The sequence below is a fragment of the Dermochelys coriacea genome, chromosome 3 (genome assembly GCF_009764565.3).
Source record: "Dermochelys coriacea isolate rDerCor1 chromosome 3, rDerCor1.pri.v4, whole genome shotgun sequence".
NCBI lineage: Eukaryota > Metazoa > Chordata > Testudines > Dermochelyidae > Dermochelys > Dermochelys coriacea.
Window position 1 is genome coordinate 58,215,853 of NC_050070.1, and position 15,954 is coordinate 58,231,806.

The following is a 15,954-nucleotide window of genomic DNA, read 5'->3' on the forward strand; positions in this document are numbered from 1 at the left end:
CTTCTGTCTTATTCTCAGCATCACAGTACACTAAAGCCATAAACTAAAATTCCCCCCTCCCCTGCTGCCACCTTCTTGTCGGCATCAGTCCCAAACCCAATGGTCAAATGCAAAAAAATAAAAAAAAACTTATTAATGACTTCCTTCCTTCCAGTGTTTTTATTGGCTGTGTGAAAGGGATCCTGATATGCTCATTCATTGTAGAGGGAGATCATCCTATATATTTAATTTCAGAATTGTAGACACCAAGATCTCCATGTATGATTTAAAGCTGATTTTCTTGCATCTGCTGGTTGTCCAACATCCTCATATTTTTCAAGCTACTTGATACGGTGATCACTTATTAAGCTTCTTTTCATGATTTTTTTAGAAAGACCGTATTGTTCTAGTCCATGACACATCAGAGTCTGCAAATTAGTTTGTTTTCTCTGCTTACTTTTTTTTCATCTAGTCCAGACGGATCTTTAATAAATTAACTTTCAAGGATATTCTTTCCATTGCGGCGTGCAGTGAGGACGTGGTGCTTTGTATGGGTTATTTGCTCCAGGAGAATGAATGGCTGGTTGTGTTCCACGAGAGTGAGAGATTTAGGCTTCATGAATTCCATTATGATTGATTGTATCACCTTTGCTTTACTGTCTCCCAGTAGCCCTACATTTTTCCCCCATATTTCAAAAAGTAATTGTTAGGTTACAACAAAGCAGATTGAGAAGGAATTATAAAATATTCTTGATCTTATAGGCTGCCCATCCATTTGATATCTTGGACACGAGTTACTTTTGATTTGAAAACAACACAATGTATTAAAACTAAAAGCATTTATCTGAGCATTTTCCTTATACCCCAGTAAGACAGTTCCATGTCTACTTTAGACCCATAATATCAACTTCAGCAACAACAACTACATAAAATTAGCCATTTAGAATATCCATTTGGTAACGCCGTCTCCCAACCAGTCCCCAAAATAATAGTCTCACAATCTTGCGTGCATCATTCAACAGAGCCCTTGCTAAGTAACTGTGCAGCCTTTATCTTCCCTTACTGTTGTCTTGCTTATCCCTCACTATATCATGTGATCTCTGCATATGAGATGATAATTGGAACTGGGTTAGATGTGGCAAACTTATAGGGCCATATATTCAAACATTGTTGTCTGATCTGCTATTATACCATTTGCATGTGCACTAAATTAGTTATTGTGTAACTAAGGAGGTATGTATATGTGTAGTTATCCATCAGATGCCAGAAAGTGTGGGTTTTCTGCATCCAACAAATACCAAACCATATTTTAAAAGTGCCATTTGGAGGTTAATTCCTGCAAGATACTGAGCCCCTCCTCGGAAGCGCTCAGCACCCTTTGTTGACTTTGGTAGAAGCAGGTATTGGAGGCCCTCAACTCAGCACTTTGCAGGATTAGGTCCTAGGTATCCACATTTAAAAATCTGAATCATATACAGAATTGATCTAATAATTAATAGGTTCCTGGTTAGTTGGGTACTGAATACATATTACAAGGACAGAGGGAATTAAAATATATATATTTACAGGTGATAATTTAAGGTCTCATTTAAACCCTCAAAGAAAGGATATTCAGAATTAGGGCCAAAACTCCATTCTTCAATCCACTGGTTCAAACTCTGCTCTAAGTTACTTTTGTGTATTCTCTGAACAATGGAATTAGCTCTGAATTTATACTAATGTAACTGAGACCAGAATTTAACACTTTGTTATAGCTAAGAATTGCTGGCGTTTTCAAACTTTTGATCATCTTGCATACCACATACAATATGCAGCACCACCTAAGAAAATAGAGTGATTTAAAGATACAACCATGATTCTGAGTATCCTCACTTTTATAGGGTTTATATTAGACCCCGAATAATAATTTAACATAACTTTGGTGATCTAATTATCTAATTATGTCACTTTAACAGATATATTTTTATTATTTACAAAAGAGGTAGTAAAGCTGTTTACAGATGTTTTGTTTTCTGATTACTAAATTAGTACTAAATTATGTAGCGAATTAGCTTTTAAAGGTCTACACTGAGTACCTATTTCATTTATATGGTGATGTTACCTGGCTAACGTTTTAAGCATATTTTTAAGTTGAGCATGGTTGGATTTACAAACTACCAGTAAAATGTCAAGATAAAGTAGAGAGCTCTATTGAAAATTAGATAAATACCGAATTACTGGTTCCTAATTAGCCAACACAAAAAGTTTGAGAGCTGGCTTGAACAAATATGAACACATTTGAGATTGTTATCTTTCATAAGTTGGCCCTTTTTCCATTTAGTATGTACTTTCAGAAGAAAGGAAATAAAATGAAAGGGTCTACATCAAAACTTATTCTGCTGAAACAAAATGGAAGTTGCTGCTTTTGATAAAATACCACCCTATAGCTGTGGCTGAATAATTTTATGGTAACTTGCTGCCTAAGGCATATGTTTTACTGTCTGAAAGTAAATGCATGAGAGACTAGACCATCTGTTTCCTTCAGTTTGAATCAATATATGGTCCAGATTGAACCACTAGAGGCTGAATATAATTACAGTGCATTTTGGTGTGTCTGTCCTGCACCTGCAATAGCATTCTCTAGACTAACCTCGCTATTCCAGCTCCATGTATTTCAGAACACAATTCAAATACTGGCATCTGAAAGTTCCTTTTTCATCATATAAGGTGTACAAGATGATTGTTCAAATCCTCATGCAGATCCATTATTCTGTACTTAATCCATCAATGTAAAAATGGGGTATATCAATGCATAATAAATGAAAACAAGTTCTTATACATTCTGATTATTGCAGTGTTCTGAATACTTCTACCTTACCTGGCCTTAAAGCTGCTCTTTTGCTGTTTTCTGTTGTTGTGAACACTGCAAAGATTTCATCGGACATTCTGTCTAAGTTTCACGTAGGTAATGTATCATGGTCAGTGGAACTGGAGTCAAAGGACCCAGGTTCCCTGGAGGGACTGTTTATTGGACACCAGTGAAACAGGGAATGTAGGGACATTAGGCTGGTAGCAAGTCAGCCACATAGACAGAGCAGTGCACATCTGAGTCAGTAGTAAAGACTGGGTTGCCAGATGTCCAGTTTTCGACCAGAATGCTTGGTCGAAAAGGGAATCTGGCGGCTCCGGTCAGCACTGCCGACCGGGCTGATAAAAGTCCAGTCTGCAGTGCAGTGGGGATAAAGCAGACTCCCTGCCTGCCCTGGCTCTGCACGGCTCCTGGAAGCAGCCGGCATGTCTGGCTCCTAGGTGCAGGGGCCATTGGGGCTCCATGTGCTGCCCCCACCCCAAGTGCTGCCTCCGCAGCTTCCATTGGCCAGGAACTGAATCCAATGGGAGCTGTGGAGGCAGTGCCTCTGGATGCAGACAGCACACAGAGCCACCTGGCCACGCCTCCGCGTAGGAGCCAGACATGCCGGCCGCTTCTGGGAGCTGCCTGAGATAAATGTCCACCAGTGCCCGCACCCTGAGCCCCCTCCTACACACAAACTCCCTCTCGGAGCCCGCAGATGGAGATCACATCCTGTTACCATAAGTCCTTAGTCCATTTTATTTTGCCTTCCCTGACACGTCTTAGGCTTAGTGTAAGCAACTTATATTACTACATCTCTCAGGGTTGTAGAAAATCCATTCCCGTGAGAGACACAGTTATACTGACCTAACTAACACCTGGTGTAGATTACGCTATGTCAATGGGAGGGCTTCTCTTGTCAACATAGCTACCACCTCTTTGGGAGGTACCTACAACAGGAGAAGCCACTGCAGCTTTTAAGTGTAGACATTAGCAAAGAAAGCCATTAGCAAAGAGAGCCAATGCTTCCACAGCTCAAAGAATAGTCTTGTCAGCTACGGGATGTAATTACAGTTGGTTCACATTTCAGAACAGCAGCCGTGTTAGTCTGTATTCGCAAAAAGAAAAGGAGTACTTGTGGCACCTTAGAGACTAACAAATTTATTTGAGCATAAGCTTTCGTGAGCTACAGCTCACTTCATCGGATGCATTTGGTGGAACCGATGAAGTGAGCTGTAGCTCACGAAAGCTTATGCTCAAATAAATTTGTTAGTCTCCAAGGTGCCACAAGTACTCCTTTTGGTTCACATTGATATGCTTACTCAGGCAAAACTTCCATTGATATCAGTGGGACATTTATCTAAATAAAGACAGCAAGCAGGGCATGTGGTGGATTTTTGCCTCTTGAACATCACTCTCTGAAGGTTGAAATATATATCTGTTTATTGGTTTGGGGGTTTTGTATGGTGGCTGGAAAACTGCCTGCTGGCTGAGTGTGTGAAATGGGCTATTTTGTCCTTCTGCATGTCATAAAATTCTATTGCTTCGCAAATATTTGCTTTTTCTATACTTCAGAAAAGAGTTTATGTGCAGGTTCCTCCTGGAATTGATCTTCAGAGTGGAATTTGTTTTCATTGAGTGTATTAAATGCTATAAAAAGGTGTTTCCTCATATTTGATTAACAAACATGAAAAACATTTCAGCATGTATCATGCTTGAACACCAGGTTTTCTTAATATCAGTAAACACAGGACACAGTGTAGCAGAAGAGCAGTGAAGTGGTTAATTAAAAACAATTTTCAATATGAAAAGATGCGTAGTGTGATGTTATTGTTTATATCCTTCATCTCTATTACTTTAGAATGCCAGTATGTCTTGTATAGTCCAAAAAAGTCACATACCTGTGCCTATTCTCTCTAGAGTCCAAACAAACATGTACTTTCTTCCTTGGGTTTGGCTTTATTTGTAACTCAAACAACAATTAAAAAAATATATAAACCTAAGCTATCTGCTAAGCTTGGTTGTTCGCTCATTTTCCCAGTAGAACATCCTCTGTCCCAGGCCCTGTTTCTCTCTTCCCCTGAGAGAGGCTTTAAGCCCCCTCATGGCCTGGGGGAACTGACTGAATCTTCCTGCCTGTATAACTCAGTATTAATTGCACTGCATCTTCACTCAGGGTCACTGCTGACCTGAGAGCAGGATGAGTCAGCAAAGAAACCCTGCATTCATATGCAGGGTCCTTTTTCAGCGTGCTGCAGTACAATGTGATTGACAAATGTTCACAGAAGCGTGGGCTATCGATAGTATTGAGGTTGATCACTTAGCAAAACAGTATAAGCGCTAGTATGCGAAATGCCCAAATGTCTGTCATTTTAAATTATGGCTGTAGTGGCTGTAGCTAGTTTATGGTTGTATGAAGTGAACTGTTGTCTTGATGCATTTTTTAGGGCTTGTCTATGTGATGGGGGAGTGAGCTGCACAGGAGTGTGATTCCTAAAGTGCACTAACATGTTGTGCATTGATTGGTGTGCTTCAAGCACTGTTTCAAACAGCACTATGATAAAGTGCATTAGGGAACTTTTAGTGTGCTCCAGCAGGGTTAACGTGGACCAATTAGTGCAGAGCACATTAGTGCGCTTTAGAAATCACATCCCTACAGAGCACATTGCTGCAACGTGTGAACAAGTCCTTAGAGAACAGGTGTTCACATAACAAAAAATACCAGCCTAATTAACAGTCTTAGTAGCAAAGTAAGGATCACAGAGAATAAATTCCCTCATCATTCCTGGCAGAGGTCCCTGGGGCCAATGCTGACCCTTTCATGTACCGTATGTTTTAAGGAACACACCTGGAATATGCAAGAATTTCCTTAACTGTATACGTTCATTACATATATCTTGAGTAATAGATTTGTCCGTGCCTTGCACCATCTATGCATTCTCATTGATATCACAAATTAAAACACATAAGCTGGGTGTCACAGGGTGGACTGGGCCCTTTAAGAGGGAACTGGTCCAGCCCATCTGTGCCTCACTAACAGCATCTACAGGGGGCCTGATAGAGAGCTGCTGGTCTCTATAAAGAGCCAGAAGGGAACTGTAAATAGAGGGAGGAAACTTTGGCAGAGGCTGAGAGAGCTGCAATGAGCAAAAGGCTCCTTCAGGAGACCCTTGATCATGGGGAAAACTTTGGGCCTGGAAGCCAGAGAAAGCTGTAGATACAAAAACCCATAGTAAGAAGCTTGCAAGGAGTGGGACAGGGCTCTTTATGGAATCCTGAAACAACAGGGGAGCGGCAGAGTGGAGGTTTTGCCTGCTGATGTCTCGGAGCCAGACTCCAAGTAGGAGAGGCTGCTTGAATTATTTTGGGACTTTGAGGACAGTGTGAATTATTTTGAACTTTATTTTAATAAACCAGACCCCAAGAAGGGCTGTTTCTGTTGGACCTGTGAAAGGTTTTTGTGGGTTATTGAGGAGGCTGAGGGAAAACTGAGGCAGGGTGCAGCAGAGCCATCCCTGGCCATGGAGAGTGCTTGGGAGGCAGCTGGGCCCTGGTACATTGGTCAATCTGCAGAACACTGTACTGATGTTTTTACCAGTGCTGAACTAGTTCTGGATATAAATAGAGGGCTTGTGTTTCTAGTCCTGTCAATCTGGTAACTCATCTAGATTCCCTTGTTTTAACTGATAGGCTTAAAATCATACAATACACAAAGTGGAAACTGGTCATTTAAGAAAGTAATGTCCTAAAGTCTTTACAGTATTGCATTTGGACCATGTTCTCGAATTGCATCTGTACTTGAGGTTTGTTGCTTTAAACGAAAACATTTAATACAACAAAAAGTCACAAATCATCCATTTGCAGCAAAAGATCAGAAAATTACATGTTCAGTATATGTGAATATAGAATAACACGGGGACTACAGTGCTAAGCATAGTGGAAAAATACTCTTAATTCACAGCTACAGTTTAGCCTGTTGCTTGCCAAATATCTAGTAACTGTCATCAGAGTAAAAGGGGAAAGATGTTCCAGCAGCAGCTGCATCAGTAGTCAAGGCCAGGCCACTAGAGAAGGAGCAAAGGCTGCTTTGGTGATGAACAAACATTAAGAAGAGGAGATGTACATAGAAATGGAGAGGTAGACCACAAGAGGAAAATAAAGGTGGAAAGTTGACAACAGGAAGGGGAAGCTCAGGGCAGCAGTAACAGACTGTAACAAAGTGAAGGAGAAGTGCAGTTCCAACAAGGGGAAGGGAAGGGAAGTAAAAACAATACAGAAATGTAGAAAGCAACAGCCAGGGCGTATTCAAAGATGTACAGTTAGGCAAATTTCGAAGCGGAGGCTGTGAACTTGATTCTCCACTCACTCACATTAGGTTTATGCAGTGAGTGTAACTCAACTGATGAGCAGATACAACAGAGATGATAGCCAATGCCATATAAACATCTATACAGACAGATGTCTGGAAGAGTTCAATGACGTTATTCCTGATTACACTGCTTGGACGGAGAATCTGACCCTATAAATTCTACTGTGGGGCTACACAAACTACTTGAACTTTGCAAAAAGAAAAGGAGTACTTGTGGCACCTTAGAGACTAACAAATTTATTAGAGCATAAGCGTTCGTGAGCTACAGCTCACTTCATGTAGCTCACGAACGCTTATGCTCTAATAAATTTGTTAGTCTCTAAGGTGCCACAAGTACTCCTTTTCTTTTTGCGAATACAGACTAACACGGCTGCTACTCTGATACTTGAACTTTATTCTTCTGGTTTATTACTTACCCAGAACATCCAATAGAACTCCATCAGTCATATGCAAGGTAGTTGTAGCTGTGTCCATCCCAGGAAATTAGAGAAAGAAGGTGGGTGAGGTAATATCTTTTATTGGACCAATTTCTTTTGTCTCTCTTACTCAGAGAAGTTGGTCCAATGAAAGATATTACCTCACCCACCTTGTCTCTCCATGAATCATAGTTATGTTATTTATTCTGCTTATACAGAGCCAAAACCTGAAGTTCTTACTCTGTTAATAATCAGACCTTATTCAGGAAAAGCTCCATGGAAATTCTTATGGAATAGGGTCTGAGTGTTAACATAGTAAGGACTTCAGAATTTGACTCTTATTCAATATCTACTTAAAATGCAATACAAAATTTCATTATAGAAATACTAATACAACATTTTGCTTAAAAATACCAATTGCAAAGAAAAATATAGCAAATTATTTTTGTGAGTCAACAGTTTATAGAAAGACATCTTATTGTTTGGATACATTTTGTAGAGAGTTGTCTGCATCATTAAGATCATACTAGCTCACACATAATATATAATTAGCTTCTTGTACGTTAATTTCATATGACATATAACTCAAACATATACTCTACATTTATCTGTATCATCTGCAATAAAAAAAAATCTCAGAATACACTGCTGTTCAAAATCTCATAATGTGCAGTAAGCAGGGGCTGCCTATTTGTCCTCTAGAAATCCATGTCTTGGAAATGGCAATCCAAATTTCCCCTGCAATTTTGCCATCATTTTGTTATACTATTAAATGTAATCGTTTCCTTCCTTGAATCTTGGTCTGTGAATACTCAGCTCTGACTTGAATAGTCAACTTGTGGCCAAGATAGATCTTTCCTTTCTTTGACTGGAAAAATACTTAGTGAGGATTTTGCATCAGGTTTTATTTTCTCTTTTCAAAATGTGATAATTTTCAAAATGACACCTTACAGTCATAGAATCAGGGGATGTGCCCAGTTGCCATACATGGCAGTGAGACGCAGAGTCTGTGACTTTGTTCTCTTTGACCTACCTTAGGTGGCACTGGAGAAGTCTTGTGGCAAAAATCAAGGGATCTTTCAGATTATGGAAAAGCCTAATTGATAGTTGTTCTTCAAATCCCCTAAGACTAGTAGAGCTGTGTGAATAAATGATTTTTTTTTTTATTGAGACAGTGGCTGAACTGGAAAAAAATGTTTTGGTCAAACAAACAAAATGTTTGGTTTCTTTTGGGAGTGGTTTTTTAACTTACAAAAAATAAAAATAAAATGGAAGTAAAATTTGAAACAAAAAGTCATTTAGAATCAAAGTGGAAATATTCAGGTTAAAAAATGGTGAAACAAAATGTTTGACTTTTTCAGAATTACTTTTTTTGACCAGAACAGTTTGGCAAATTCAACCCACATTTTAAAAATATTTTGATCAACCCAAATCAGTGGGGGGGGGGGTTTCCCATAAAAAAACATTTTGTTCAAAAAAAATCACCCAGCATTAGACACTAATTTAGAATGGATATATTTCCCAGATTGGAGCACTAAGAGATAGCTCATGCATCTCATCGAGAAAGATTCTTGTGTTATTTCCTTTAATTCTATTACCCTTTATTATACTTCTGTTTAGAAACTTGTAAATTTATAATTACTGTATATAATTCTACCCAAATTCCTTTGTTACTTAACATAATATAGTGCCATTTTATTAAATGCTCCTATTTTTGAAATGCAGACTTGATGGACATATTTATTCACTGTTCTTAATTCTTTAATATTCTTTTCTTTTTCAGTTTTCTTCTTGTATTTGGTTGCTTGATTTTGTCAGTGTTTTCTACCATTCCTGAGCATGCAAAACTTTCCTCTCGTTGCCTCTTCATTCTGGTAAGTGAAATTTATGAATACAAGACAATTTCATAGCCACATTAAGTATGTTAAACTCTATCTCATTTTAGACAGAAATTTATGCTTTAAAAATTTTTTTTCATCAACAAGGTGAAAGAATCAAAATAGGCCCATCATAAACAAAAAATTGACAGGTTTTCCACTTTTTCCACTCAATGCATCCAGTGAAGTGAGCTGTAGCTCACAAAAGCTTATGCTCAGATAAATTTGTTAGTCTCTAAGGTGCCACAAGTACTCCTTTTTTTAAAAAAAAAATTGACAGGATGACCGTTTCCCTTGGTTATCCTTATTCTACATATGAAGTGTTAACAAACACTTGATTGTATCTTTGTTCTTCTCTTGAGAATTGCCATACTTCACTAATAGTTCTTCTGCAGCTTGGCTGATAAACCTTTGATACTGCTGTTGTCACTGAAAGTCAGTATGTGACAAGAGATACTGAGCTACTACAATCTATCTTTATATTTAAACAGGAAATAATTTTTGTACTTTAGATATTTTAGATAACCAATGTGTTAACTGTTGGTAAATACTGACTTTTTAATGACAGGGTAGGGTAGGGTAGAGTAGCTTCAGGACTTTCTCATTAAGTGCTTTTCTATTGTATTTTCCTCTTGTTTCCTTTTCCTTGTGATTTAAGTATAATGAATTTAATCTAGAAAACTGCTTAACATTATTATGATTGGTAAACTGGTGCAAGCAAATAATGTTTTAATATGTCCAAATGTAAAGTTATACATCTACAGACAAAGATTGTAGGCCATATTTACAAGATGGGAGACTCTATCCTGGAAAGCAATGATTTTGAAAAAGATTTGGGGGTGATGGTGGATAATCAGCTGAACTTGGGCTCCCAGTGCAATGCTATGGCCAAAAGGTCTAATATATGTATTGGATGCATAAACAGGTGACCCTGTTGTAAAAGTAGAGAGGTTATTTTATCTCTGTATTTGGCACTAGTGTGACGGCTGCTGGAATGTTGGGTTCAGTTCTGGTGTCCACAGTTCAAGAAGAATATTGATAAAACTGGAGAGGGTTCAGAGAAGAGCTACAAGAATGATGAAAGGATTAGAAAACAGACATACAGAGCAAAATCTATTTCGCTTAACAAAGAGAGGGTTAAGGGGATGACTTGATCACAGTCTGTAAAAACATACAGGGGAACATATAATTCATAAAGTGATCTTCAAACTAGCAGTTAAACATATAACAAGATTTAGTGGTTGGAAGCAGATGCTAGACAAATTCAGACTGGAAATAAGGCACACATTTTTGACAGTGGGGGTAATTAACTATTGGAACAACTTATCAAGTGTTGTGGTAGATTCTCCATTACTGGCAATTTTTAAATTAAGACAGACCATATCTTTTAGAAAAATATCCTATCTTAAACAAGCATCATTTTGAGAAAGTTCTAATGCCTGTGTTATACAGGAGGTCAAACTAGATTGTCACAATGTTCCCTTCTGGCCTCTAAACCCTTCTTGCTGGGCCAATGATAGCCAGTGGGAGTACACTGGTGTTCATTTAAAAAGTCAGCAGACATCACAGAGTTACCATGGTTATTTTGTATTCAAGAACACAGACATATTGCGGCATGTTAGGTGGGCTCCACTGCATGGCAACTGTTGACAAATGTCGACTTTTTGATGGCATTCACTGTATGTGCTCATTACTAATTCTCATCATAACAATTCTTAAGTAGTTAAGGAGCGGGCTGGCTAATTGATGCATGGTAATTTCCAATGCAGTTACTTTAGTGATTTCAGATATCCTCAAAAATCAGTTAATAATGATAGCATTCAGATCCTGTTCCCTTATTTACTGATTTGAGCAACACCATTGTAATGACAGGTTTCAGAGTAGCAGCCGTATTAGTCTGTATTCGCAAAAAGAAAAGGAGTACTTGTGGTACCTTAGAGACTAACTAATTTATTTGAGCATAAGCTTTCGTGAGCTACAGCTCGCATCCGATGAAGTGAGCTGTAGCTCACGAAAGCTTATGCTCTAATAAATTTGTTAGTCTCTAAGGTGCCACAAGTACTCCTTTTCTTTTTGCGAATACAGACTAACACGGCTGCTACTCTGAAACCTGTAATTATTCAACTACTCTTAAAACAGTCTCTGTTTGCAATGAGTTCACCCTGAAATGTGACTGTAGAACATCTTTGTGGGGTCCTACATTTACTCTCAGTGATCTGTTCAGGTGCAGTGAGATCTGCTCATAAGATTTAAGCATATAGGCCAGATCCTCACTGGTGTAAATCATTATAGATTCACTGATTTGGACTACTGTGTGTAACTGTCCAACCCTGCAACCCCTCCTATTGTTTCGGATTTTAGAGTCTAACCAAGTCTCTCTATCTCTCGTATGATCCTGAACAATTCAGAATGTAGAAATTAGGACATCTGTATATTAGAGTGATGAGCTTAATAGAAGTGGATGGATAATCTGTGAGGCATTAATACTCGTTGTAGTAGACTGATCCAACATTTCTATAGGTTTCAGAGTAGCAGCCGTGTTAGTCTGTATTCGCAAAAAGAAAAGGAGTACTTGTGGCACCTTAGAGACTAACAAATTTATTAGAGCATAAGCTTTCGTGAGCTACAGCTCACTTCATCAGATGCATTTGGTGGAAAAAACAGAGGAGAGATTTATATACACACACACAGAGAACATGAAACAATGGGTTTATCATACACACTGTAAGGAGAGTGATCACTTAAGATAAGCCATCACCCACAGCAGGGGGGGGAAAGGAGGAAAACCTTCCATGGTGACAAGCAGGTAGGCTAATTCCAGCAGTTAACAAGAATATCAGAGGAACAGTGGGGGGTGGGGTGGGGGGGAGAAATACCATGGGGAAATAGTTTTACTTTGTGTAATGACTCATCCATTCCCAGTCTCTATTCAAGCCTAAGTTAATTGTATCCAGTTTGCAAATTAATTCCAATTCAGCAGTCTCTCGTTGGAGTCTGTTTTTGAAGCTTTTTTGTTGAAGTATAGCCACTCTTAGGTCTGTGATCGAGTGACCAGAGAGATTGAAGTGTTCTCCAACTGGTTTTTGAATGTTATAATTCTTGACGTCTGATTTGTGTCCATTCATTCTTTTACGTAGAGACTGTCCAGTTTGGCCAATGTACATGGCAGAGGGGCATTGCTGGCACATGATGGCATATATCACATTGGTAGATGCGCAGGTGAACGAGCCTCTGATAGTGTGGCTGATGTGATTAGGCCCTATGATGGTATCCCCTGAATAGATATGTGGACAGAGTTGGCAACGGGCTTTGTTGCAAGGATAGGTTCCTGGGTTAGTGGTTCTGTTGTGTGGTGTGTGGTTGCTGGTGAGTATTTGCTTCAGATTGGGGGGCTGTCTGTAAGCAAGGACTGGTCTATCTCCCAAGATCTGTGAGAGTGATGGGTCGTCCTTCAGGATAGGTTGTAGATCCTTGATGATGCGTTGGAGAGGTTTTAGTTGGGGGCTGAAGGTGATGGCTAGTGGCGTTCTGTTGTTTTCTTTGTTGGGCCTGTCCTGTAGTAGGTGACTTCTGGGTACTCTTCTGGCTCTGTCAATCTGTTTCTTCACTTCAGCAGGTGGGTATTGTAGTTGTAGGAATGCATGATAGAGATCTTGTAGGTGTTTGTCTCTGTCTGAGGGGTTGGAACAAATGCGGTTATATCGTAGCGCTTGGCTGTAGACAATGGATCGAGTGGTATGATCTGGATGAAAGCTAGAGGCATGTAGGTAGGAATAGCGGTCAGTAGGTTTCCGATATAGGGTGGTGTTTATGTGACCATCGCTTATTAGCACCGTAGTGTCCAGGAAGTGGATCTCTTGTGTGGACTGGTCCAGGCTGAGGTTGATGGTGGGATGGAAATTGTTGAAATCATGGTGGAATTCCTCAAGAGCTTCTTTTCCATGGGTCCAGATGATGAAGATGTCATCAATGTAGCGCAAGTAGAGTAGGGGCATTAGGGGACGAGAGCTGAGGAAGCGTTGTTCTAAGTCAGCCATAAAAATGTTGGCATACTGTGGGGCCATGCGGGTACCCATCGCAGTGCCGCTGATTTGAAGGTATACATTGTCACCAAATGTGAAATAGTTATGGGTCAGGACAAAGTCACAAAGTTCTGCCACCAGGTTAGCCGTGACAGTATCGGGATACTGTTCCTGACGGCTTGTAGTCCATCTTTGTGTGGAATGTTGGTGTAGAGGGCTTCTACATCCATAGTGGCTAGGATGGTGTTTTTAGGAAGATCACCAATGGACTGTAGTTTCCTCAGGAAATCGGTGGTGTCTCGAAGATAGCTGGGAGTGCTGGTAACGAAGGGCCTGAGGAGGGAGTCTACATAGCCAGACAATCCTGCTGTCAGGGTGCCAATGCCTGAGATGATGGGGCGTCCAGGATTTCCAGGTTTATGGATCTTGGGTAGCAGATAGAATACCCCAGGTCGGGGCTCCAGGGGTGTGTCTGTGCGGATTTGTTCTTGTGCTTTTTCAGGGAGTTTCTTGAGCAAATGCTGTAGTTTCTTTTGGTAACTCTCAGTGGGATCAGAGGGTAATGGCTTGTAGAAAGTGGTGTTGGAGAGCTGCCTAGTAGCCTCTTGTTCATACTCCGACCTATTCATGATGACGACAGCACCTCCTTTGTCAGCCTTTTTGATTATGATGTCAGAGTTGTTTCTGAGGCTGTGGATGGCACTGTGTTCTGCATGGCTGAGGTTATGGGGTAAGCGATGCTGCTTTTCCACAATTTCCACTATTTCCCCATGGTATTTCTCCCCCCCTCCCCACCCCCCACTGTTCCTCTGATATTCTTGTTAACTGCTGGAATTAGCCTACCTGCTTGTCACCATGGAAGGTTTTCCTCCTTTCCCCCCCCTGCTGTGGGTGATGGCTTATCTTAAGTGATCACTCTCCTTACAGTGTGTATGATAAACCCATTGTTTCATGTTCTCTGTGTGTGTGTATATAAATCTCTCCTCTGTTTTTTCCACCAAATGCATCCGATGAAGTGAGCTGTAGCTCACGAAAGCTTATGCTCTAATAAATTTGTTAGTCTCTAAGGTGCCACAAGTACTCCTTTTCTTTTTGCGAACATTTCTATAGGCTATCCCTATGTGTTTGTAGAACCTGTTAGCAAGAATAGGTCCTGAGATGAGAAATTTTTACAGTTCCTGCTGTGGCTCTCTAATGGAGAAAGTATAAGGTCCAGGAGCAAACTGAAACTTAAACTAGTTCATTTCTGTTTGCTGGACCACATGTTCTTTCCTTCGTTTGCTGACTCATTAGTTAAAGTTAGCAAGTCTAGCAATGCAAATTTGCAACGACATAATAATACTACAATTCAACTCTAATGTTTCAGCAATCATTTTGATGACGTAAACACACTGATTGCGGTGTTTAGTGCCACCAATTCTCACAACCCCTTTACTTGTAATGATTCACACAGTTCTTGCAAATGTTCCGCTTACACAATTTACCACACAGTTATATTAAATATCAAAGAACTGTTTCTTTCGTTCTGAAGAGATACACCATCCCATATTTCTTTTCTAATGAAGTAAAGTACAATACTCTGTGGAGCTGCCTGCTGGAATTGCATGAACAAACTGTTTCATGCACTTATTCCAGATGGTATTGAAGAGCCACCCTAATTTGCTACCATAAAATAAAATCAGTAATGTTCCTCACACTTATATCTGTGGTTTTTGCCTTATTCTGCCTTTCACTGGCACCAGTTTTTTGTTTTGGTTTGGTTTGGTTTTTTTACTTAGTTTAGCTGCTACTAACAAGGTGAAAGAGAAGAGGTAAATGTAGGTAATCTTTTCTACACTGGCAAGTTTTGTCGCCAAAAACTGCCTTTTGGCGACAAAACAGCAAGAGCATACACACTACAATGGGACTTTTGTCACGAAAAATGCCCAGTTTTGGTGACAAAAAACTTCCACCCCTAACGAAAGACTTTTTGGTCTTTTTTTTCCCTCCCTTTATTGTCAACAAAGAGCCAGTGTAGACACTGCTGATTGTTTTGTCACAGAACTGGCTTCCGTCAGTATCCCACAATGCCTGCCCTGATTGCTCTGCTCGGTGTTTTGATCCCTGATGCCCTGCAGGCATATGCCCCTCCCCTTTCAAAGCTCTGGGAAGTAAATATGTGATGCTCCATTTGGGGAACAAACAAAGAGCAAATCATTGGAATGCTCCTGTCCTGCCCTGCATAGCAGCAGGAACATAGCAGCAGGCAGACTGCTGCTGCAGGGGGAGGGGACAGACGGCTGTGCTGCTTTGCCATTCCTCAGCATGGACAGCTCGCAGAGCTACTCATGATGCTGCTCTCGGCAGCTGAGAGGGCTGTGGGAAAACTGGGAGAGAATCCCAAGATGTGCAGCGATCAGTTCTTCCTTCCCACAACACTGCACTGTGGGATATGTACCCATGGTGCATTGTTCACCCTGTC

General features: G+C 40.1%; 1 protein-coding gene across 1 annotated transcript in view; it reads left to right on the forward strand.

Annotated features, from left to right (window-relative positions):
- KCNQ5 (potassium voltage-gated channel subfamily Q member 5) overlaps nucleotides 1-15,954 on the forward strand; it is a 513,662-nt gene that overhangs the window by 352,089 nt on the left and 145,619 nt on the right. Inside the window, exon 2 of the mRNA XM_038397155.2 lies at nucleotides 9,378-9,468. Within this exon, the coding sequence (XP_038253083.1) occupies nucleotides 9,378-9,468 (91 nt within the window). The remainder of the gene's footprint in view (nucleotides 1-9,377; nucleotides 9,469-15,954) is intronic.